This window comes from Sciurus carolinensis, chromosome 10, assembly GCF_902686445.1.
Source record: "Sciurus carolinensis chromosome 10, mSciCar1.2, whole genome shotgun sequence".
Lineage (NCBI taxonomy): Eukaryota > Metazoa > Chordata > Mammalia > Rodentia > Sciuridae > Sciurus > Sciurus carolinensis.
Genome location: NC_062222.1, coordinates 25153861 through 25180933, shown reverse-complemented (window position 1 = coordinate 25180933; position 27073 = coordinate 25153861). Strand labels below are relative to the sequence as shown.

Genomic DNA, 27073 nt, shown 5'->3' with positions numbered 1-27073 from the left:
CAAGTTTTTTGAAAACCTATGCTTATATAGACAAAAAAAAAAGTCATTGCACCAAAATATTTATTGAAATCCAGTTCTCCATGTGATGCATATCTGAAAGCAACACTGAGAATACAAGCAACACAGGGAAAATAGAATCAGTCAGGAAATCAGGTAGAGAATTGTTAACAGTTAGGCCCTAAGACTAATTGTCATGAATTGCCCAGCTCTTTGAGAGACTCTGGGAAGGTTTCTGTTCAAGTCACATAGACCCCTGTGAAATTACTTGTATATAAACTATTTACAGTTCCCCTGAAGATTCCTTGGAAAGTACTAATTGTTAAGGTGACACAACATTTTTAGGTAGACCATAAAACATTAGCCCCATAAAAAAATCTTTCTTAAATAAAACGTGAAAAAATATGACAGTCTTATAAAAGTATGATTTCTTTCTTTTCCCTCAAATTTCTCTGTTTCTAAACCTGCAGAGAGAAAACCAAATGGGATATTTCTGCATTTTCAAATTTAAGTTTAAGAAAGTGAAGTTCCTCAATCTACTTTTGAATACTAAATTCAAAGATTCATTGTCATTATTAAAATACTCTTGATGGCAATAATGTTAAATGTAGGTACATTTTAAATGTTAATTTACTCTAAACAAAATTCACTTATTCAGTTATTTGCCAGTGCTGGTTTTTTACTTGTTGATATTTGGTGCCTTTCAAAGTATGACAACTGTGTTTCTGTATAGGCACTCTGTAATTCAGGCAGGTGGACCTGAATTTCTTCCCCTAGTTTTGCCATCAGTAAGAATTTCTTTGGGCACATGACAGTCTGTGTGAAGATTATTTCTGATCAATTTAATAACAGAATGAGGATATTATACAATAGCAGTAGAATCCCTGATGGCATTTCTCATTTGTGTTGAAACACTGTCATTTCATTAATGTTTGTCAAATATTTTGCTTAAGTAAATGAATTGTCTGCTTCTAGTAGAATATTTTGTTAGGGAATCACTGAAAAAATGCTGTTAGTTCCAGTTTAGAGATTAATACTAAGCCATGGATATCCTGGCTTAGTATTAATATGCCAACATTAGTATTAATATTCCAATATGGAATTGGAATATTAAAGTATTAGAAAGTAAAGCAAGCTGTGTCTGATTAATGTATTTTGCCTCATTCTTGGTAGCATATAAGTCAATTCTAGAATTTCATATGGACTTTTGCAAAACTGCCTGTATATGCAAGTGTTCCATATTTTCTGTTGACACAATTTTTGGCCAAATCTGTGGGCACGTCACATGAGTGACAGATAAACTAATGGATCCTATGAATTAGTCATTTATTTGCCATTTGCCAAATGCCTACTCTGAACAGGACAGTCACAGGCTCTGCCCTCATACATCCTAGTATTTTGGTGAGGAAAATGTTTTAAAATGGCAAAAACTTTTATAACATTTACAGAATGGTTGAACCAACAATTCTATTTCTATGCCTTTATAGTAAGAAAAGGAAAGAATTGGACAGGTGCACAAATATGAATGCTCAAAGATTTTCATCCTTGTTTATAAATAACAAAAATTTATAAGCAACCCATATAATCAACCAAAGAAGACTGGTAAATAAGCTATCAGTATATTAAATCATACAGTGGAATACCAAAGTATAATGGGCCAAAATAGCAATGTGCATCTTTGTATTTTTATTCATGATATAATACTAAGTACAAACAAATTAGAAAGTTCATATGCATTTATGTACACATAAACATAGAGGGGGCATGGAATATATTATACCTGACAAATGGAGGTGGTATAAAATTGCAATATAATTTCTGAGGCCCTGATGCCTGACTTCAAGTCTTTGCTCTACCCATTTCTAGCTGGGTTCTCTGAACTATATATTATTTAACACCTAAATGTTTAAGTTTTTCATGTATGAAATGGGTATGAAAATAAAAAATACAGCTTGTTGGGGGATAAAATCAGGGGAGATGTGTAAAAGACTTAGAATTGTATCTGGCCCAAAGGAAGCATTAAAAGGGTTTATAATATAACAAGCTAGGGTGATGTGATTGGGGTGATTTTTATTTTCTTTCATTTTGCTATTTACATTTGACAAAGTTCTATGTGGTTCTGAACTCTTGATTCAGCTGACTTGGTCAAATCTCCCCAAGTCATGTTAGGAAAGTGTGTTAAAATCTCTTGTAAAACAATGAAGAAAGACACATGATGTTTGTTCATTTTCCTGATTTTTGTTGGATAGGGTCAGTTCAGAAAACAGATATTCCTATTTGTTATCCTTGTTTAGAAACAGGGAAATTTGTTATTTTATCTTCTTTCAGTAATAAATATTGACTTTGCATGTCACTGAGGGTGCTATAGGTTTATGTCCTGTGGACTGGAGATGCTGAGACTAGGACTTAATCCTGTAACATTAGCCTTGAAGGTTGACATTCAGATCTAACTTTATGTTTTGGACACAGAATGGTGCATTCGTTAGAAGCCTTTCCCATTCTTCCTGCTTTGTCATTACCACCCAAGATATCCTCTATCACGGGATTCGAGAGGGAACCTGGTGAGTTCACTATATAAATGCTAGAATAAACACAATGATTTTCATAATTTTTGTTCATTTAAAATAAAAAATCAAGGAGCTAGTATTGAGAGTTATTTCCTTCATATTTCATTTCAAATATTGTGTCAAGAAATAAAGAGATTTTGGAAACAGTGAATAACTAATTTTCACTCCTTTTTTTGAATTTGAGAGGCTGAATTTTTAAAAACATGTGTGAATATTGAAGGTCATAGGAAATTTTAAAGGTAAATTCTTAATAATTTAAAAAGCTTCTCTATAGTGGAGGTATTATTGTTTTAAAAAATACATAAAATTCTTCAAAATAAAATATACATGATTCTTTAAAGTCCTTAAATGTAGTGGAGAAACTCTCTGGAACTTGAGGAACTACTTGGAAACCTAGGGACTATTGATTCAAAGAAACTATTTTGTAGTTTTTCCCTTTTTAAAAACGTGTTTCTCATGTTCTTGAGCCTCAGGCTGTCATTAAGAGAAAACTCTTCTTGTAGAGCAGGACTTTGATTGATTTTGGAAGAAATTTTTAAATTTTCAGACTAAACCCCTCCTTGGGCTCTCAAGGCACTGTTGCATCAAATGTTCTTTATCTCACTTCCATTTTACCATCCTTTGTTTGGATTGTGATGGAAGGAACTCAAGTATCCAGTTGAGGTTTGTTTTCAAATTTAATTTCTTTGAAACTCATTTTTTATTAATATATCTAGTGTTTACCAAACTATCAAAGTTTGGTAAAATCTTGCCTTTGGTCTGTTTTAAAATTTTGATTGTTATAGCTTAAACTTTTTAGACTTGACTAGACTGAGATTCCTGATTAATAGAATAATGTGTGGGTCTCAATTGAGTCTAGAATTGAATATTCACATGGGCAAATACTCACAAATGTGTGGGTTCTAATGGGTGTGACAATGTTAACAGATAAGAATCTTGAAATGTTAACTCTGAAAGCTGAGTCGGTATCTCAGAAGTACCATTAGTTGAAGTTCTACTAATTCTGTGACATTTAGAGTTTATTCGGGATCCCGTGAGGGTTGATGAAACCTCTACCTTCATCTTCATCTTCCTGAGATATATCACACATGTCTTGCAGAAGAGCTTCTGAGCTTGTCAAAGGAGTTGGCAGTTCTCATGGCTTTAGTTTGAATACTGAAATTTATTCAAATATTCTTTTTACATATGCATGGAACTTGCTTACGCTGGGGCATGACCATTGTTTATTTAGTGCTAAACAAAAGACAGAAGGCCTTTCTAAAATGTTTATTGAGAGAATCAGTTAGTAGCTCTAGATTATTATGAAATTGTGAGTGGGAGGAGCAGAATTTCAGTTCATCTATGTAGTAACTTTCGAGGTTGCTAAAGATTCTACCCATGCAAAAATGTTCTGCTGAAATATCTGATATATTTACCACTGGAACCATAGCTTCATGAAATGGAAAAGACTCCCCATACTTATCACAATGCCTGGAACATAGTAGGCATTAATAAATTTTAAATGAATGAATGGATATAAATTAAAAGAAGACACCCAAACGGAGCACACTTTGAAATGTATCTGTGGGCCTTTTAGGTAGACAAAAACTCTGTAACTGGCAAAAAAAAAAAAAAAAAAAACCTGAAATGGTAAAACATCACTGAACACCATTTTTAACAGTTTTTTATACTGACTGTGTATACTACAAAGATACAGTACCACCAAACTAAATAAAATGCTATTCAGTTTACATGCTTTAAAGTCAAATTGTTGAGCAGATTTTTGTATTTTATGATATTATAACTCACTCAATACTAACATAAGTTAATGAGGAGGTAGAAAGTTGAATACACTGAAAGTGTAAAATGCAATAAAAATCATCATTTCCAAATGCCGTAGGGTTGCTGTTCCTTTAAAATGAAATGTATCTTTAATAAAAATAAGAATTGATATTTAAACATGCTTTGTTGTATGTGAAGTTTTGTTTTATTTGTAGTCAAAGCATCCATTTATAATTGCAACAACAACAAAAAACATTAAAAAAAAGAACTGAAATATTTGAAGGCTTAGACTAGCAATTTATTTTGTAAAAATAAAATATGAAAAAAGCTAATTTTCCTGTAAAGTAACCCGGGTGCATTCCTTACTTTGTGTTTTGGATGAAAAATAGTGTATACTTATTATAAATGCTTTTTAATTTTTTAGTTTATCTTAAGGATATAGGCTAATAAATCTGAACAACAAAAGCCTCTTCTTCACATTTTTATAACTAGGTAGTAAGTTATAGTTTCAATGAACATGTGAACAGTCACTGAAGTCTATTAAGAATGTAGCTAAATAGTAAGAGGATGTAGGAGGTCTGTGGTTCTCTCTGAGGTGCATGGTAATTTACTGGAGTCTTAGATTAAAGTTGCCCAATTCTTTTTTAGAATAAATAATTGTTTTTCTTCAAGGAGAAAGGAGAAGAAAATAGAATATAGAAATTTAAGACAAATTCTGCTTTCCATCCATTTGCTGAACATATGTAGCACATCTCGCAGCCTCCCCTGGTAGGGCAGTGTAGCACAGTGCTTAGAGCAAGACTGTAGACACTGAGGGGAGAATACTGATTCCACCAGGTTCTAATCAGAAAACTCATTCAGGTTCCTTACTCTGTGACTCAGTTTCTTCATTGGATGGATGGGAAGTACTAATAATACCAGTGTTTAACACAGTGTTTAGATAATGGTGGTCAAGTTCATGCCCGACATCCTGGTGCTTATTAATTGAGCTGTCTTAGTCACAATTTCCCTAGGTATAAATGAATTGTAAAACACAATAGATTCAAAAACCTGGTGTTCGATGACCTGTCTTTGGCCATATCTTAGAAGGCAGGTTACCAGAACCAGAAGATGCACCTCCTGACTGCGCTGCCTGACTTACTCAGAAAGTGTGCAAACAGTAACGTGATCCCTCCTGGAGTCAGTCACCTGTGTTAGCTCTTGTTCTGTGACCATCCTGCTTAAGACCTTGAATCTGCCTCTTTGCCTTCTTATTTCCTTATGTTTGGTGAGTCACTTTTAAACTGATTCCGTAACCTGAATTGCCCATCACTGATTCCTTAATCTGAATGACCCATTTGCTGGTAATTTTATAGTTTCTCTATCTTATGATTCTGGAAAAAAAACCAGACCCATGGTAGCAATTGTTGTATAGAAAAACACTTTAATGCATTTAAAAACAAAGCCCACAGAAAGAGGGAAGTCAGTCAAGGAGGCCCACCCGCTTCTCCATACCTGCCAACTGTGACCCACGTGGATCCCTTCATCTCCCTGGGCTTTAGTTTTACCACTTGTTACCCTCAAGAAAAGAGTGAAGCTGCCTTTAAGAAAAGGCATAGAAGGTCAGAGAATTTCCTCTTTCCGTGTGCCTGCTTCTCAACCCTTAGAACATCTCTCCATGGTCATTTGCTGGAGAGAAGAGATGTGCTCATGGTTAAGATTCTTCGCCTTTCCCTACTTGCATATTCACAGCCTTGAGGCCCTCAGGGTGAATCTCATTAAGTGCATCCTGCAACTTGGTGTACATCAGTTTCTGCAGGACCCTGTTGGTCTTGATTTACCTGTGATCGCTTATCCACCCACCATCTCTAATTCTGTATGTCACCTTTTCTGACCTTGCCCCCACCTCTCTCATTCCTGGATGCCATCTCTGTTCTCCCTGAGCTCATATCCAGTAGCCAGCCAGACCCCCATATCCTTGACCTCTTTGAAGCATTCCCTGCACTTTCTTGGCCTAACTGGAGTCTGAGAATGTTTCTCCCTCTCCTGCCCTTGGAAGTGGTGCTCGTTTTCTCTCCTACACCTCACCTCACATCTCTAGGATCAGAGATATGAAGGGTTCTCCTCACTTCTCACTGCTGGTTCCAGTCCATTTTCCTTTCTTCTTTCCTAAAACTCTGAACTTCGATCTCTTGTCATTTGACTATGTCCTCCATTACTTCTCTTTATCATACTAATTATTGATTTTTATATCTTTTCTCTCATGTTTTAAAGAAATTTAACCCTTGGATCCTTGTAATTCTTGGTGATTTTGGTATCCAGTTAAATAAATTCTTAACTCATTGACCTCACACTTCTTGGGGCTCTTTTCCTCCAGGGATTGACCCTCTATCATACTACATCTATTCTGAATAGTTATGGTTTAGAGAACTTGGTAATACCTCTAAAATTCCACTTTGAAGAGTGCCACTGTTTAACCAGGCCACACACTCAAGTCCAACAATTTTAACTCCTGTGAGACATCTTCGTGCCCCCCCCCATGTTTATAAGGGGGCCAAAGGTCAAGGTTTTAATTTATGTTCTAGCTATCCTCATTCCCTTGGTAATTTTACCCAGTTCATAGCTTTATGTAGCTCCTGGCTACTCCCCTAACTCACTTTCAACTGCTTACTCATCATTTCTACCTAGACTTTTATTATTATTATTATTTGGTACCAGGGATTGAATCCAGGGGTGCTTAACCACTGAGCCCCATCCCCAGCCCTTGAGACAGGATCTTGTTAAGTTGCTTGGGACCTTGCTAAACTGCTGAGGCTGGCTTTGAACCCACCATCCTGCTGCTTCAGTCTCCTGAGCCACTGGGATTACAGGTATGTGCCACCATGCATGGCTCCATCTGTACTTTTAATAGGCCTCTCAACCCTTATACATCCAACTCAGGAACTGTGTACATGTTGTTCTCTCTGCCTGGAAAGTTCTTTCCCTTGGATATCAGGGTCATCACTCCTTCGCCATTCTCAGGCTTTGCCCAAATGTCTCTTAGACAGTGAGGCTGTCCATGACCACCTTGTTATCATGGCAGCCACACCTCCTGCCCAGTCTAACATTAAGACAGGGACACTTGACCTAACTTACTTATCTGGTTTTGTCTGTTCCCTCCTGCAAGAGTGTGATCTCTATGGAGCAGATAATTTTAACTGATTTGTTCACTACTGAATTCTTTAGACTCAGAACAAGGCCCGACATATAGGAAGTAGTTACTGCATTTTGCTGGGTGAATGAAGATACTGTTATTTTGTAAAAGAGTTGTACCAATATCATATTATTTTCTATTCAATGAGGAAAGTTACTAATTTATTAGAATTAATTTCACCCATGGAACTCAAATGTGCTGTTTTCATTTTGAATTAAAAAATATACTTGAAAAGAATATAGCTGTGAGATTTTTGTGAAATTTTTTTCTGAAAATATAGTGAACTACTATATAATGAAAGAATTCTGCATGCAGAATATCTAAAATGATTGGTTAAGTACTAAAAGGTAACTTTTAAAACCTTGCTGAACTATTATGAAAGCATAAAAATAAATCTATAAAGTATAAGAAAGCAGGGGTTTAATGTTCTTTAGAGGAGTTTGCTTTTATGGTTATTTACCTATTTCTGGTGGCCTAGAACTTTCCTAGTAAAAGCAATGAAAACAGTACTGCCCTTCCTTCATTCTCACTTTTTGGTCATTCCAGACATGTTCATATGCATATGTGTATGTACATGCATATGTATTTTTCCATCTGTAAAATCTCTGCCATCTATCTGTCCATCTATTCATCCACCCATCCATCCATCCATCCTACCCTCCCTGCCTCTCTCCCCTTGCCAGACCTCATCTGTTATGTATTTATTATCAGGCCTCAGGTATCCAGAATAATATGAATGGAAATCCTTCTTTCATGACACATGATCATTATGTGTTCATGAATTGACCTTCTTTCTTCTTTCCTTTCTTCTTTACAGTTTTTACTTATTTATTTTTCTTACCTTATTGCATTGGTTAATTCTGTAAGCACAAAGTAAAATGGAGTGAAAAGAGACTTTCTTTTTCATTTCCTATCTCAGAAGAAATTATTTTTATCCATTAAGTATAATGCATAATGTTTGTTATAGACTGTTGGATTAAAATTTTTCTAGTTTGCTAAGAACTTTTAATCATGAGTCACTGTTGAATTTTACCAAATAATTTTTTTTATCTTAAGGTGATCATTTGTTTTGTTCTCTTAATATAGTGAGATGTAATCATTATTTTTCAGATATGAAACTGATTTTAGTTCTGGAATAAAGCATCCTTGAATTCAATTTGCTTATATATTTTTTCATTTGTATTGGAGAAATTGGTGTCTAATTTTCCTTATTTATAATATTCCTGTCAGGATTTGATATTCAGATGATGGTGTTCTACAGTGCATTGGAAAGTATTTCCCCTTTTTCTGTTGCTTGGATGAGTTTGTGTAAGATTGTGGTTTCTTTCCTTAATGTTGGGGGGAAATTACTAATGAAGTTACCTGGCCAGGAGATTTCTTTATATGGAATCATAAAAGCACAGATTAAATGTCTTTAATGAAGTTACAAATGATGAGACTGTTTTCATTTTCTGTCAGTTTTAATAAGTTTTATTTATAGAGATATGTCTCAATTGTCAAACGTATTGCCACAAATTTGATGGTAATAACATTTATATTGATGTCTCTTTTTTCATTCTCAGTATCAATTATTTGGTTTTCCCTCCATCTTTTCTTCCTTCCCTCTCTCTGTCATCTTTCTCTGTGGTCATTTTTGTATGGGTCTGTCACCTTTATTGTTTCCTTCTTGTGAACCAGCTTTTAGTTTTGCCAATTTTCTCCTTATTACATTGCTTTTTACTTCATGAATTTTTTTTGTTTTTATTTCCTGTTCTTCATGTTTTTCACCTCTGGGTAAGTACTTTCTTTTTATATACCAACATTTGCTTTTTGATGTCATGTCAGCATTTACTCAAAATAACGAATGTTTTCTAAATATGAGTCTGTATGGTAGTGTTGCCTAATTCTGTGTGGTGGAACCTTCTTTCAATAAAATGGATGAGACTTATTAGGACAGCAATTTCCTTTAAAAATATCCCATAGAGTGTTAGACATATGGAATCTCAAAAAGTACTTTATAAATGGCTTTTTTTTTTCCTAAGGAGATAGTCTAAAATAAAATCATCTTTATTAGGTTCATATCATAGTAAGATCAATTGCAAATTTCTAAGTTTCAGTTTTCTGTTATAAAAAGCACATACAACCACATCAAGGAGCATTCTTTTCCATTAATGCCACCACTTGCAGCCATGATTAATAACTTGGTCAATTCTCTTATAATTTTTGTCTCCTTTGTGTCTTTAAAACCTGTTGCTATGTGAACATTTTTTTCTAGTTGTATATTGAGTAATAATTTCATTTTATTAATTGAACAAAAATGTTCATTTATTTTCTCCCAATGCTTATAAGAGAATTCTCCCCTTGTGTCCCAGTGCAGCAAAACCCTCCAGCTTTCCTACCTTCCTGCCCCACCAGGGGTTGCTCAGTTTCAGAGGAAGAAAAGCTGTACTTCATTCCTTCCTCCTGACACTGTGTGAAGGCAGTTGAAGGAAGCAAGGGATGGAGGGACTGTATACCCATTTTGGAAATAGAATTTAATTGTAATAAAATAGATTTAGTTTTGTGCAGGAATCCACTATTACAGTAGGTGGCGTGGGATAAGGAGAGTGTTTATGTACATTCAGACCATGACAGCTTGTCCTGTTAAGTCTGTGGCACCCAGTTCCCTGAGTTTTACTGTGATTATCAAATGCCTTCTCATAAATATTTTCACCACTTACTGACAAAATTTTATTTATTGTTTTATATCAACATGATTCAAAAAAATGTTTTCAAAAAGCTGACATTTAGCATATTTAAAATATTAGTTTTTGCTGCAGTGGTTACTCAAAAACTAATTAAAGCTAGAGCTTTCTAATAAAATAATGGAAAAAATTTGTTTTTAATATCATATTGGCATAATTTATGTCACACCTCAGTGGTAACAAATTCCTCCTATGTATGCTCTCCTTTGATTCTCACAGGGTCTTCAAGTGTGGCCAAGGGCAGTTTTTCTCATTTTACAGATGAGGGAACTAAATATCAGTAAGTTTGTGTGTGGCCAGTTTAAGTCTTAAAACAAATATCAGGTTTCTTTTTCCTCATTATCTTTTTTTTTTTTAAGTGATATGGATGGAACCCAGGGCTTTATGCATGCTTGGCAAGCACTGTACCACTGAGCTACACTCCCATCCTAAGTATCACACTTCTAATTCCCATTTCTTTCTTTAATCCATTTTAATTATATATATATTACACACATTCACACACACATGTCTTAGATGCATTTATGAGTTACATTCTTTGGTTATAATAAAAGTGGAACATTTCAAGGCAACACAAAGTGATTCAATGTACAGGTGGCTTATAAAGTATTTTGTGGTGTGGGCAATGTTATGAACTAAGGGGTACTGTAAATATATTTAATATTTTGACCATTTTGCTCCATGTACTCTGTTTAACTATGGTGTTTCTCAGTACTTTACATATTTTCATAATTATACTTTTAAGCAGTCCTACAAATTTACCAATATAGTTATTGCATGTTACACAACTTTGGAGCATTAGCTTTTATCTTCAATTATAAATTAACTTCTATTGCTCTTACAGTTTATAATAATATAATAGGAAAGATACCTTTCTTGTATGATCCCCCACTGTTCATATTAATAGATAGTTCATAAAAACATAAGAGTTTTATTATCTGAAAACACATCTTGCCTCCTCTTCTTTAGGAAAATGTGAAAGATATTTTTAATGTGCCAAATTCTAAACAATCAAAAACTTTCATGCTGGGTGAAATGAATGCTGTGAAATTAAGTGTTCAGGAAATCTCTAAGAGAGACTTGTGAGATAAAAGGAAAACAGTTTTCAGTTCATTACAATAACACACGTGTCTTGATCAAGATAACTCTTTATTCATTGTGTACTTGTCAACAAAAGGAAAACCAACAGGGTCTAGCTAATTTCTGAAATTTCAAGAGAGACTGAATACACAGTCAATAAGTAATGGTATCATAAGTGACTTACAGATGTTTCTTTTCTGAAATAATCTTGAGATATAACATTTATGGGTAGATCATTCATTTACATATCCTAAATAAGATTGTGAGAACACCTGTAGGCCAGCGATGTACAATAGAAATAAAGCTTAAGACACTTAGAACTTAAATTTTTCTAGCATACAAAAGTAGAGAAACACTTGAAATAAAATTTAAACATACATTTTATTTAAACTAATGTACCCAAATCATTTTTCTATATGTGATCAATATTAAAAATTATTAGTAACATATTTTATGTACTTTTTTTATCTTTAATTTTTTACAAACTGCATGTTAATTCATTGTACACAATGGGGTACATCATTTCATTTCTATGGTTGTACACAATGTAGATTCATACCGTTTGTGTAATCATGCATGTACATAGGGTAATGATGTCTGTCTCATTCCACCATTTTTCATCCCTCCCATTTCCTTCTACATAATCTAAAGTTCCCCCATTCTTCTCTCACTCCCCACCGCCCCTACACCTGTTATATATCATTCTTCACTCATCAGGGAAAACATTCAGCCTTTGATTTTTTGGTCTTGGCTTATATCACTTAGCATGATATTCTCCAATTCTATCCATTTATTTGCAAATGCCATAATATTATTATTCTTTATGGCTTAATAGTTTTCCATTGTGTGTATATACCAGTTTTTTTATCCATTCATCTGTTGAAGGGCATCCCACCCGCACCTCCACTGAGGTTGATTGTGTACTTTTCTTTTTAACCAAGTAATTGAAATCTATCATATTATATAACTTTTAGCATGTCTTAATTCTAGGCACATTTCAAGTGCTCATAGACATACATGGCTTATGATTTCATATTGACACACAATCTTTGTGCTCCCAAGGACCTTGGCCACTCATTTCTGTGTTTGTATTATTGTCATAATGCTCGGCACATTGTAGATGTACATTAATATTTAAGAAAAGAAGAAAAAAAGCCTAAAACAGTAACAGGTAGCTTTGTAGGAAGATGGAGCTACAGATTCCCTCGCTAGCTGATGACCTTGGTTAGGGAACTAGATTTCTTTAACCTGGCCTTTATAGCAGTGAAGATATTTGCATCTACCTTTCAGAATTATTGTGTAAGAAATAAATGAGCATAACACAGGTGAAAAACCAACTTAGTTTTCTTTTCATACCTTTCCTTTCTATAATCTGAAGTCATAGATCAGATGATTTAATCTATTTGTACCCATTTATATTAGATTTTATAAATTACCCCGCCAAACTTAAGACTCTTTTTTTTTTCCCCCAGTTCCAACTGAGTGGAAAGAAACTAGAATCAGAGAGTAGGAGGTTCTTGGCATCGAGATTATAGCCAAGGACAATTATGTTAAATTGCTTAGCATGCTGTGGAATTAATTGCCCATGATCTTAATTATAAATACTTAATTTATAAAACAGCCTCTATAAATGTGCAGGTCCACATTTAGATATATGAACATTTTTGTAAAGAAGTATCAGTCTGCTATCCGATTTAAAACCTTAATGTCAGCCTCACTTCAGATCTTCGCAACTTCCCTTCTGCTCAGGCCTGACCCATGGCTCAGGGAATTCAGAAGAAACAGGGGCATGATCTGTTCTCTTCTGTCCCGCATGCACACACACATACACGCATACACACATGCAGATATAATGAGTGTGCAGAAGGGCACAGGAAATGCGATACATGTGAGCTGAGGCTGGCTTCATAAGCATTCCACCCCATAGTCACTCAGGGCCTCACCTTCAGGAGGGGTTTGACTCTTTGTTCTTGCCTTCTCGAAAGTTTTAACCACTTTGTCTTTACTTTTGTGTTTTGGAAGTGAGTCTGATGGAATGGTGGGACATGCACTGGAGCCTAGACTCCCAGTTTGTCCTGCCACCCAGGGACAGGCTCTCGACCACCTGCTTCCGGAGCCCAGCCCAGGGACTCCAGCTGTCCTGTCCTGAATGCTGACCTGAGAATGGGAGCAAGGAGGTCTGGGTGGGTGTGGGGGTCTGCATTCACCTGACAGATATCCCCATGCTCAAGGGAGCACAGCATTAATAGCTTAGAGGTAACACTGTGGCAGGCGGAGAGAGACTACCGAATGAATGAAAACCACTTCTCCTTTTTTTTTTTCCTTACCAAAGAGTTCCCATTTTAATTTGGGTGCTGTCAATTAGGTAGCTGGTTCTGAATTGTTGTGAGAATAAAGCAATCCCTGTGTAAGAATTATACAGGTCATAAAATCAAATATTGTTGCCCACTAAGGACCCCACTCCCTTAACTTACCTCTTCCCCACTAACACGCTTGCTCATGCCTCATAGTTGACTACCAGCTTCAGTAGTGGTTGACTACTAATCAATAGTAATTTCTGTGTTTTTTCTCTAGTATTATCACTGAGAGTGATGGTAATTTTGTGTGTGTGTATGTGTATGTGTGCTTGTGTTACTGGGTATTGAACTCTGGGGTGCTCTACCACTGAGGTACATCTCCAGCTATTTTTATCTCTTATTTTTGGGTCTCGCTAAGTTGCCCAGGCTAGTCATTTTTGCCTCTCTAAAAAAAAGTGTGTAAATATGTCATGTCCCGTGTATTTTGTGTGCTGTGCATCACATAGGAACCTCGTCCATGTCCTAAGAATACTGTAGTTGGTTTATTTTCACTGCTATGCAGTGTGTCTTCTAGAAAGTACATCATGAAGTAATGATTCTGTTCTTCATGGACATTTGTTTCCACTTAAGGACTGTTAAGAACACTACCTGTCTCATGATGTGCTTGTCTAAGGGTTCTCTAAGGCAGATATATCAAAAGGAGGATTTTCTGATTCTGGGTGATTACAGCTCAGTAATGCCAACTTTGCTCCAAGGTTGATACTAACTCACATTCTCACTTGCAAAAAAGGTTCTTACCCTGTCTTTCACGTCTCCATTAGTTTTTGGAATTGTAAAATCCCTACATTTGTGTCAATTAGTTGGAATACAAATGTTTCTTTAAAACTTCATTTTCATTTTCATTTTTATTTCCTTCAGTATTAATGAGCATGGCCACTTCTTTCATATGCTTTATAGCCTTTTAGATTTCCTTTTTTGAAATCTTGTTCAATTGCCCTTCTCCGTTTTTCTTTTGGGTTTCTCCTTTATCTTTTTGAATTGTAAAACTTCTTCATAAAATATTCTGAACTGCATCTTTGTTGCAAGAAAAATTCTCTACTCTTTATTGCTCTTCTTATGTACTCTTTTATGGTGTCTTTCAATTGATAGAAACTGAATTTATAAGTGTTACCTTTATAGCTATTTATTTTTGTGCCTTGTTAGTAAAACATGAAATTATTCCTTACTTCAAGGTCAGTGAAATAATGTCTATTATGATTTTCTAAATTACTATATTTTTTATGTTTATAAAATTAGGCTTTTAAGGTCCTTGGAGTAGATTTTTGTGCAAGGTATAAGAGAAGGGTCCAGTTTCATTCTGTCCCCATCCTCTCTTCCTCTCTACCTACTATCCAATAATTGTCATAGGAGTATTTACTGAAAGTCCTTCTTAACCTTCAGGGCCACTTATTCTGGTTTTCATAAAGATATAGATCTTTTTCTGTGCTCTTGTTCTGTTTCATTGACCCACAGGTCTGGTCTTCAGAGAGAACAGCACTCATAATCACCATGAGTTTTTAATAAATCTTTTGTCCAGTTGTCTAGCTGTTTGTCACAGGAGGCCAGTTCCTATAGCAGTTAAAATTCTATGGATGGAAGACATAGGTTCGTTCTTATTATACATAACTTTGACATGAGCAATAATAGAATTTGTCTCAGTTCCTCTCCCCCTTTGTCTGCCACTCCTTTCTGTTAGTTACATTATTTCTGTTTGTGTATACCTTCGCACTTGAACTTTATCTATTTTGATCATGTGACTTCCAATTTCCAAATGATAACTTTACCTCTTGGCTGTAAAAATCAGCTACTTGAACCATTTACCAACTTAAAACTTTTCCTCTCAATTGTTGTTAGTTACTGTGTATTGGTTGTGAGACCTGTGCTAGAAAAAAAATCTTGTACTCATTTTCTTGAGTGTTTGGTAGACTTTTCTCTACTGCCTTCCACCCTGGGGCTTTGCTATTTATAGGCAGATTGTCCTTTTTGCCTGCCCATTCAAAATATTTGTTATTTTTGAATTCTAGTAATGATTCTGAGATATGTTTTGGTGAGCATCAATATCTGGCAATTTTTTCCTTCCAAGAGAAGGTATATCCTTCAATTTGAAGATTCTAATCTTATTTTATTTCAGTAATTGTTTCTTCAACTATGTCCTTAATATGATTTTCTTCTCTTATTTTCTTTTTCTGGTTTATTATGTCTATCATTTTTCTTGTAATCCTTTTGAATTCTTTCTTTATTGTGTCTCATGTTGTTCATATCTGTCAATCCCATTTTCTCATCTTCTGTCTTCATTTCTGCAAATGATTTTATTTTTTCTCTTACAATTCTTTGTTGACTTCTTTGTTGAATCAGCCCAACTGATTATTTCTAATGTCTTACTGTATATTTCCTCCTCTCTAAATATTAAGAATATATATGTATATATTTTTTAACAGTGGCAAGTTACCTTTTTTTCCCCAAATCCCAGGGGTTTGAACTCAGGTTGCTCTATCTCTGACCTATATCCCCATCCCTTTCCTTCCTTCCTCCCTCCCTCCCTTCTTTCCTTCTTTCCTTCCTTCCTTCCTGTTTTAAAAAGAAAGAAAATGTATTTCTTTTTAAAACAGATTCTTCCTAATTTGCCCAGGCTGGCCTTGAACTTGTGATCCTTCTGCCTCAGCCTCCTGAATATTTGTGTGCATCACTGTGCCAGACACTTCTTAGTCAATATTTTTTTTGTTGGGGAGTGGTTACTGGGGATTGAACTCAGGGGCACTTGACTAGTCACATACCCAGTCCAATTTTGTATTTTTTTTAGAGACAGAGTTTCACTGAATTGCTTAGTGCCTTGCTTTTGCTGAGGCTGGCTTTGAACTCGAGATCCTTCTGCCTCAGCTTCCCAAGCCACTGGGATTACAGGTATGTGCCACCACACTTGGCCTTAGTCAATATCTTTGGTCAAAATGTTCGTGTTGCTAGTGGCAACATTTTTTTTCCCCTAGCAACATTTTCCTCATGGTATTCATCCATCAGAACTGTTTTGTTCCCTTTCCATTTTATTTTTTCTGTAATAGTTCTCATACACAGTTTTTATTACTCACTTTGAATGTGATGCATTCTTTCCAGACCAGCTGTTTGCAAGATACTTCTATATGAGAATAGCCAGGGTAGTGTTCCAGGTTAATGGAAAACACCTTTATATCATAGGTTTGTGTGTACACATGAGTTCTTTTAGGCTTTATTGCTTATAGCAATTTTATTTCCAGACTGATAGACAGTTCTCATTGTTGAGCTTCTTACTTGAGCTTCAATTGGAGGTCAAGCCCTGAAAGTGTGAAGAGTCTGTAAGAGTCTCCTTTGAACCCCCCCATCCCAGTGTCTTGAATTCTTGTGAAAATGACACCATCCAGGGTGCTTCTGGATTTATTCCTATTTTCGCAAATGAATTTGCTTCTCAGGACGTGGCTATTTACTTTAGAGACCTATTCTCTGTACTTTGACTGAGATCTGCAGTCGTGGGCATCTTTAACTTTCTTTTCTTCTGCTCACAATTTAACTTTCATTTATATTAGGAAATTTTTTTTTATCATGTAATGTGCCTCAGAGTAATGGATATCTTATCATTTCATTAAGAAATTTGCATTTGGGGGACATGTGAACTGAACAGATAACTCTCAAAAGAAGTACAAATGACCAACAATTACATGGAAAAAATATTCAACATTTTTGGTCATTAGGGAAAGGCAAATCAAAACTGCATTCTTTCTCACTCTAGTGAGAATGACAAGTATTGAGAATACAAATAATAATAAATGCTGGCAAAGATACAGAGAGAAAAAGGAACTCTTTATATACTATTGGTGGAAAATAAATTAATATAACCACTGTGGAAATCATTATGGAGGTTCTTTTAAAAGGTGAAAATAGAAGTACCATTCAATCCAGCCATTCCACTTTTGAGTATTTACCCCAAAGAATTAAAGTCAGCATATTCTAGAAATACATGCATAATCATGTTTATTACAATGCAGTTCATAGTAGCCAAGGTATGGAACCATTGTAGGTATCCATCAATAGAAGATCAATTAAAAAAATGTTACACATACACATACACACACACATACACACACAACAGAGTTTTATTCAGTTATAAACAAGAGTGAAATCATGTAATTTGCAGGAAAGTGGATGGAAATGTAGATCATAAGTTTGGGTGAAATAAGTCAGAAAAGTGTCATGTTTTCTCTCATATGTGGAAAAACCAAACCAAACCAAACCAAAAGGGACTCCTTGAAATTGGAAGGTAGAGGAAGGGAACCAGGGGAAGGAAGGAAGGTAGGGAAGCAAAGGTACTCGGGAGTGAAATTGATTACATTGTGCAAAGTATACCACAATGAAACCTGGATTTTTGTATAATTAATATGTACCAATAAAAAAGCTTTCACTGATGATTTTTTTATTGGCTTTGGATTATTTTCAAGAAGTGACAAAACTGTATTTTTTCCTTCACAGTTTACAAATTAGAAGGTAAATTATATTATTTCGAGGAACTGAAGCAAATGACATGCAAACCAGCCTCCCTGAAAGAATTACAGTTCACACATGAATATTTAACATAAAACATATTACCAATTTGTATTTTTATTTTAGATGATATTCTGCAACTTCCTCAAAAGTTACTCATAAGATGTAAAATTAAAAATGCCCCTTTCATAGGATGTATTAGTTTCTTAGAGCTGCTGTACCAAATTACCCCAAACTGGGTAAATTCATTATCTTACAGTATCTGGAGTTCTGGAGGTGAGACAAACCAAGTTGGCAGGCCCTTGCTCCCTTCACAGTCTCTATGTGAGGATTCTTCCATGTTTTTTCCAGCTTCTGGCAGCCCTAGCTGTTACTTGACTTGTGGCAACATAAGTCAAGTCTGTGTCTTTTTGTGTCTGTCTCTTTTCTCTTCTAATAAAGGACATCAGTCATATTGGATTAGGGCACTCTTATCTAGTATGACCTTATCTTAATTTAACTAATTATACCTGCAAAAACCCTACTTCCAAATAAGGCCACATTCTTAGGTGTTGGAGGCTAGAACTTCAACATATTTTTTGGAGGGGACAATTCAATCCAAAACACAGGGCCTATTATCTTTTGGTAGTTAGCTGATTGTTAATCATGTCTTTTGGGCTAGCTGATTATTTTAACTCACTCTCTATTTTTTAGCAGTTTTTTTAGAAATTTATTTTTAAGCAGGTTTGTAAAACAGTGCTTAAAAAACACAAACATTATGCTTTTTTAACATATATTTTCAAACTATTGAGATATGTTAATTTCTTTGTTTTAATGTTATGTTTAAATTTATATCTCGCTTGGGTAAAAAGTGTTTAGAGACTTGCCAGTTGTTGTTAAATCAGGAGATTTAAATGTGGTCCAACATTTTGATTTATCTATTACATGAAGAAATAAATACTTATATAAGTCTATAAAAATTGTTACCTTGTAGTCCAGGAAAGGGAGACATTGGAATAGTGCTTTGTTTTATTGTGAGTAAATGAAACCTATTAAGCTTTGGTTTTAATAATTTGACAATTGTATTTATTTCATTTAATGAGGTAGAATGTTATTTGAATAAATCGTCGCTTTTGAAATAATAAAAATAATGGAGAAACATTTTTTAAAATTTCATCTTTAAAAATCACTGAAGGGGCGGGCCAAGATGGCGGACTAGAGGGCGGCTGCATTTCACACTGCTCCAGGACGCAAGATTCAAAAGAGGAGATAGTGAGAGACTTGGGACCAACTCAAAGCTGCTGGGTGAGTCTCTCCTGTTGGGGAGGCGTCCCGGATGGGGCGGTAGCCCCGGAACGCAGGGAATTTGTGAAGTGGAGTTGCTCGGCGAGACGCCCCTCCCCCCGCTGGAGCGGTAAACACGGACAACTGGGATCATCGTAGAGGAGGCGGCTCAGCACAGCGCTTGGACTCGAGCAGCCGCTGGGGCTCCGGGCGGCTGCCTGGGGAGGAGCTGCGTGGCGAGCTGTTTGGACCCAGAACAACCGCTTCTGAACACCGGGGGGTTGCCCGGAGGAAGAGGAGGAACACGGCGGGACGCTTGGTCTAGGAGTGACTGCATCAGAGCCACGGGCGGTTGCCAGAGGAGGAGCTGCGTGGTGAGCTGTTTGAACTCAGAGCGAGCGCTCCTGAGTGCCGGGAGGTTGCCCAGAAGAGGAGGAGAAGCGCGGCGTGTTACTTGACCTGGGAGTGACTGCATCAGAGCCGCGGGCGGTTGCCGGAGGAGGAGCTGCGTGACGAGCTGTTTGAACTTGGAGCAGCTGCTCCAGAACACTGGTGGCCTGCCTGGAGGAGGAGAGCGGTGGGACGCTTAGTCTGGGAGTGACTGCATCAGAACCACAGGCGGTTGCCAGAGGAGGAGGCGAGTGGTGAGCTGATTGGACTTGGAGCAGCTGCTCCTGAACACCGGTGACCTGCCTGGAGGAGGAGTGTGGTGAGTCACCTGGTCTCAGAGCCACCGCTCCTGAACACCCGGGGGGCTACCCCAAGGAGGAGGAGGAGGAACAGGGCGGGTCACTTGGACTTGGAGTGACTGCCTAGGGCTACGGGTGGTTGGCGGGAGGAGGAGACCTGAAGTGAGTTGTTTGGATTCCTAGTGACTGCGTTGGAAACCGGGCGGCTGTCCGGAGGAGGAGGTGTGTGGCGGGTCTCTGTGTCTCGGAGCTATTGTACGGGGCTCCAGGTGGTGGCTCAGGGGAGGGGCTGCATAGCCAGGCGATTGGTGCAGAGCAGGGTCCCAGGAGCTAGGTGGCTTCTTGCTGGAAGAGCCGCACAGAGACACGCCTAGGGGCGGAGCGAAGTTTCCAGGGCGGCGGGCAGATTCTCTGGGAGAGGCAGCCTAAGGAGACTCGCCTGCGAAGGGTGAGGCTCCCAGGCCCAGGACGTAGGTCCGGGCCCCTGGGATCGTTGCAGAGGAAGACAGCCCAGCCCAGGTGGTAGTTGTAGATTGAGGGGAACCTCTAGGAGGGCAACTGACCAGCGAGACGTCCCCACCGAGTGACTCTTCCCGGCCGGGGGAGGTTTTCCCACAGGGACGGTAAAGCCAGAGACATAGGCACAAACAGGCCTTGCCTCAGCCCACAGTCTAGTTCCCCATTGGATGACCATTGGTCAACAAGTGGAGGCACCTCTGCCCACTAGCAGGGAATATACGCCACCTGAGAGTTACCACACCTAGAGAGGCAGCTTCTTCGTGGAGCTCTGCATTATCAACCTCCTCCAAGACTTCAGGCTACTGAAGGATAAGAGGGGATATACTAGCAATCTTCAGGGACATTATAAGTTGATAGAGGAAATCTGCAACATCTTAATGACCCACTGATCCCTGAACAATATGAGAAAACAAGGGAAGAAAATGCCCCAAACAAATCTAGATGTTACATCAATAAAATCCATCGACAGCATGGCAGAAGAAATGAGAGAAAGGGAGTTCAGAATGTACATAATTAAAATGATTAGGGAAGCAAACGATGAGATGAAAGAGCAAATGCAGGCATTGAACGATCGCACCAATCGACAGTTAACAGAGCAAATTCAGGAAGCAAAAGATCATTTCAATAAAGAGTTAGAGATATTGAAAAAAAACCAAACAGAAATCCTTGAAATGAAGGAAACAATAAACCAAATTAAGAACTCCATAGAAAGCATAACCAATAGGATAGAACAGCTGGAAGACAGAACTTCAGATATTGAAGACAAAATATTTAACCTCGAAAACAAAGTTGAACAAACAGAGAAGATGGTGAGAAATCATGAACAGAATCTCCAAGAACTATGGGATATCATGAAAAGGCCAAATTTGAGAATTATTGGGATTGAAGAAGGCTTAGAGAAACAAACCAAAGGAATGAACAATCTATTCAATGAAATAATATCAGAAAATTTCCCAAATCTGAAGAATGAAATGGAAGATCAAGTCCAAGAAGCTTATAGGACTCCAAATACACAAAATTACAACAGACCCACACCAAGGCACATTATAATGAAAATACCTAACATACAAAATAAAGACAGAATTTTAAAGGCTGTGAGAGAAAAGAACCAAATTACATTCAGGGGGAAGCCAATATGGATATCAGCAGATTTTTCAATCCAGACCCTAAAGGCTAGAAGGGCCTGGAACAACATTTTTCAAGCTCTGAAAGAAAATGGATGCCAACCAAGAATCTTATACCCAGCAAAACTTACCTTCAAATTTGACGATGAAATAAGATCATTCCATGATAAACAAAAGCTAAAAGAATATACAAAAAGAAAGCCAGCATTACAGAACATTCTCAGCAAAATATTTCATGAGGAAGAGATAAAAAACAAAGAAGCAAATCAGCAAAGGGAGGAATTATCCTAAAGGAACTGTCAAATAAAGGAGGAACCAAGATGTGTCACAAATTTTAAATATGAACCAAATGACTGGGAATACAAATCATATCTCAATAATAACCCTGAATGTTAACGGCCTGAATTCATCAATCAAAAGACATAGACTGGCAGATTGGATTAAAAAGAAAGATCCAACAATATGTTGCCTGCAAGAGACTCACCTCATAGAAAGAGATACCCATAGACTAAAGGTGAAAGGATGGGGAAAAACATACCATGCACATGGGCTCAGCAAAAAGGCTGCAGTATCCATCCTCATTTCAGATAATGTGGACTTCAAGCCAATGTTAGTCAGAAGGGATAAAGAAGGACATTTCATACTGCTTAAGGGAACCATAAATCAGCAAGATATAACAATCATAAACATCTATGCCCCAAACAGTGGCTCATCCATGTATGTCAAACAAATCCTTCTCAATTTTAGAAACCAAATAGACCATAACACAATAATACTAGGTGATTTTAACACGCCTCTTTCACCACTGGACAGATCTTCCAAACAAAATTGAACAAAGAAACCATAGATCTCAATAACACAATCAATAATTTAGACTTAACAGACATTTATAGAATATACCATCCAACCAAGAGCGAATACACTTTCTTCTCAGCAGCACATGGATCCTTCTCTAAAATAGACCATATATTATGCCACAAAGCTAATGTCAGCAAATACAAGAAGATAGAGACACTACCTTGTATTCTATCAGATCATAATGGATTGAAGTTACAAATTAATGAAAGAGTAAAAAACAGAAACTACTCCAACACCTGGAGATTAAACAATATGCTACTATATGATGAATGGATAACAGAAGATATTAGGAAGGAAATTAAAAAATTCTTAGAGGTAAACGAGAACAAAGAAACATCATATCAAAATCTCTGGGACACTATGAAAGCGGTACTTAGAGGAAGATTTATTTCATGGAGCGCATTTAATAAAAGAAGTAAAACTCAAAAAATAAATGACCTAACACTACAGCTCAAAGCCCTAGAAAAAGAAGTACAGACCAACACCAAAATAGTAGAAGACAGGAAATAGTTAAACTGAGAGCTGAAATCAACGAAATTGAAACGAAAGAAACAATACAAAAATTGACAAAATAAATAGTTGGTTCTTCGAAAAAATAAACAAAATTGATAAACCTTTAGCCACACTAACAAAGAGAAGACGAGAGAAAACCCAAATCACTAAAATTCGGAATGAACAAGGAAATATCACAACAGACACGACTGAAATACAAAACATAATTAGAAGCTATTTTGAAAATCTATACTCCAACAAAATAGAAAATTTCGAAGACATCAACAGGTTTCTAGAGACATATGAATTGCCTAAAGTGAACGAGGAGGACATACACAATTTAAATAGACCAATTTCAAGTAATGAAATAGAAGAAGTCATCAAAAGCCTTCCAACAAAGAAAAGTCCAGGACCAGATGTGTTCTCAGCCGAGTTCTACAAAACTTTTAAAGAAGAACTCATTCCAATACTTCTCAAAGTATTCCAGAAAATAGAAGAGGAGGGAACTCTCCCAAACTCATTCTATGAAGCCAAAATTACCCTGATTCCTAAACCAGACAGAGACACATCGAGGAAAGAAAATTTCAGACCAATATCCTTAATGAACATCGACGCAAAAATTCTAAACAAAATTTTAGCAAATCACATACAAAAACATATTAAAAAGATAGTGCACCATGATCAAGTGGGTTTCATCCCAGGGATGCAAGGTTGGTTCAACATCAGGAAATCAATAAATGTCATTCACCATATCAATAGACTTAAAGTCAAGAATCACATGATTATTTCGATAGATGCAGAAAAAGCATTTGATAAAATACAGCACCCCTTCATGCTCAAAACACTAGAAAAAATAGGGATAGTGGGAACATTCCGTAACATTGTAAAGGCCATCTATGCTAAACCCATGGCTAATATCATTCTAAATGGTGAAAAACTGAAAGCATTCCCTCTAAAAACTGGAACAAGGCAGGGATGCCCTCTTTCACCATTTCTATTCAATATCGTCCTTGAAACTCTAGCCAGAGCAATTAGACAGACCAAAGAAATTAAAGGGATACGAATAGGAAAAGAAGAACTCAAACTATCCCTATTTGCTGATGATATGATGGTATACTTAGAGGAACCAGGAAATTCCACCAGAAAACTTTTAGATCTCATAAGTGAATTCAGTAAAGTAGCGGGATATAAGATCAATGCACATAAATCTAAGGCATTTTTATATATAAGCGATGAATCTTCAGAAAGAGAAATTAGGAAAACTACCCCATTCACAATAGCTTCGAAAAAAATAAAGTATTTGGGAATCAATCTCACAAAAGAGGTGAAAGACCTCTACAATGAGAACTACAGAACACTAAAGAAAGAAATTCAAGAAAACTTTAGAAGATGGAAAGATCTCCCATGTTCTTGGATAGGAAGAATTAATATTGTCAAAATGGCCATACTACCAAAAGTGCTATACAGATTCAATGCAATTCCAATTAAAATCCCAATGATGTACCTTACAGAAATAGAGCAAGCAATTATGAAATTCATCTGGAAGAATAAAAAACCCAGAATAGCTAAAGCAATCCTTGGCAGAAAGAGTGAAGCAGGGGGTATCGCAATACCAGATCTTCAACTCTACTACAAAGCAATAGTAACAAAAACGGCATGGTATTGATACCAAAATAGAAAGGTGGATCAATGGTACAGAATAGAGGACACGGACACAAACCCAAATAAATACAGTTTTCTCATACTAGACAGAGGGGCCAAAAATATGCAATGGAGAAAAGATAGCCTCTTCAACAAATGGTGCTGGGAGAATTGGAAATCCATATGCAACAGAATGAAACTAAACCCATATCTCTCACCATGCACGAAACTAAACTCAAAATGGATTAAGGATCTCGGAATCAGACCAGAGACCTTGCATCTTATAGAAGAAAAAGTAGGTCCAGAGCTTCAACATGTCGGCTTAGGACCAGACTTCCTCAACAGAACTCCCATAGCACAAGAAATAAAAGCAAAAATCAATAACTGGGATAGATTCAAACTAAAAAGCTTTCTCTCAGCAAAGGAAACTATCAGCAATGCAAAGAAAGAGCCTACAGAGTGGGAGAAAATCTTTCCCAATCATACTTCAGATAGAGCGCTAATCTCCAGAACCTATAAAGAACTCAAAAAACTCTACACCAAGAATGTAAACAATCCAACTGACAAATGGGCTAAGGAAATGAATAGACACTTCACAGAAGAAGAGATACAAGCAATCAACAAACATATGGAAAAATGTTCAACATCTCTAGTAATAAGAGAAATGCAAATCAAAACCACCCTAAGATTCCATCTCACCCCAATTAGAATGGCAATTATCAAGAATACAAGCAACAACAGGTGTTGGCGAGGATGTGGGGAGAAAGGTACACTCTTACATTGCTGGTGGGGCTGCAAATTAGTGCAGCCACTCTGGAAAGCAGTGTGGAGATTCCTTAGAAAACTTGGAATGGAAACACCATTTGACCCAGCTATCCAACTCCTTGGCCTATACCCAAAGGACTTAAAATCAGCATATTACAGAGATACAGCCACATCAATGTTCATAGCTGCTCAGTTCACAATAGCCAGATTGTGGAACCAACCTAGATGTCCTTCAATTGATGAATGGATAAAGAAAATGTGGTATATATATACAATGTAATATTACTCAGCCATAAAGAACGATAATATTATGGCATTTGCAGGCAAATGGAGGAAACTGGAGAATATCATGCTAAGTGAGATAAGCCAATCTCAAAAAACCAAAGGAAGAATGATATCGCTAATAAGTGGATGATGACACATAATGGGGGGTGGGAAGGGTTAGTGTTGGGGTTGGAGTTGGGTTTAGCGAGGGGGGCAGGAATGGAGGAAGGAAGGACTGTATAGAGGGAAAAGAGGGGTGGGAGGGGTTGGAGGGAAGGGAAAAAGTAACAGAATGAATCAAACAACATTACCCTATGTAAATTTATGATTACACAAATGGTATGCCTTTACGCCATGTACAGACAGAGAAAAAACATGTATCCCATTTGTTTACAATAAAAAAAAATCATTGCATACACATGGATTTCTCTCTAATATTATGCTTAAATATAAAGGCAAAATTATAAATAAAACATAATTAAATGGAAAAAAATTTGCATACATTAAAGTTCAGTTTTGGGGCTGTAAAAAAAAAAAAAATCACTGAAGGACTAAAAAGGCAGTGGGAGACTCATAGGTCAGTTTTTGACTGAGCACCATATCCAGAGTGGGAAGCAGCATTTTGCAGAACCAAACCTGTTTATGGCATTTCAAAGGCATTATTGATAAGCACAACTGGGAAAGACAACCATGGAGGTAAGGAGAGCAGGCTTGGGGCCTGTCCACATCATAAAACCCTCCCCACATTAAGTTAGGGTAAGAACAAGCTAGATGGGACCTACCCCTTCTCTGTCAGATGACAGGAACTGCTTATTTATTTATATATTTAAAGGATGCCTTCTTGATGAGTAAAAGAGGCATATAAGAAAAAAAAATTCCCTGAGAATGAATATTTATAGTGGCATAGTCTATAATAATCTTTAACTGGAAATAATTCAAATATCATCAACAGCATAGTATATAAATCAATTATAGTAAATTGTGACCACATACAGTGCCTTGCATGGATTTGTAGCTTGAATATGGATAACCAGCCTAGCTTGGTCAGAGAACTTCAAATTATGAATTTAAGATGACATTTAACTGGTAATATCCCAGACTGCTACTTGAAGGAAATATGAATTCCACTGAGTAACAGGAACTTGCACAAATTATTTTTTTAAGAGCAGTGACAAGTGAGTCAATAATAGGTAAGTCCATAAGGAAAGATTGCAAAAGGTACAAAATGAACTGGAAAAATAGGCAAGACTAATACTTCAGAGTTAGATAGTGTAATGATCAGTTTCAGATATTAAAACAATTCCACTTTGTGTGGT

The 27073-nt window shown here is 36.7% G+C and overlaps 1 protein-coding gene across 1 annotated transcript in view; it reads left to right on the top strand.

The window, feature by feature from the left end:
- The window catches only part of Iqcm (IQ motif containing M), a 319309-nt gene that overhangs the window by 52563 nt on the left and 239673 nt on the right, over window positions 1–27073 (top strand). The window contains 3 exon segments of the mRNA XM_047565986.1: window positions 5918–5949; window positions 15296–15310; window positions 17124–17130. Coding sequence (XP_047421942.1) covers window positions 5918–5949; window positions 15296–15310; window positions 17124–17130 — 54 coding nt within the window.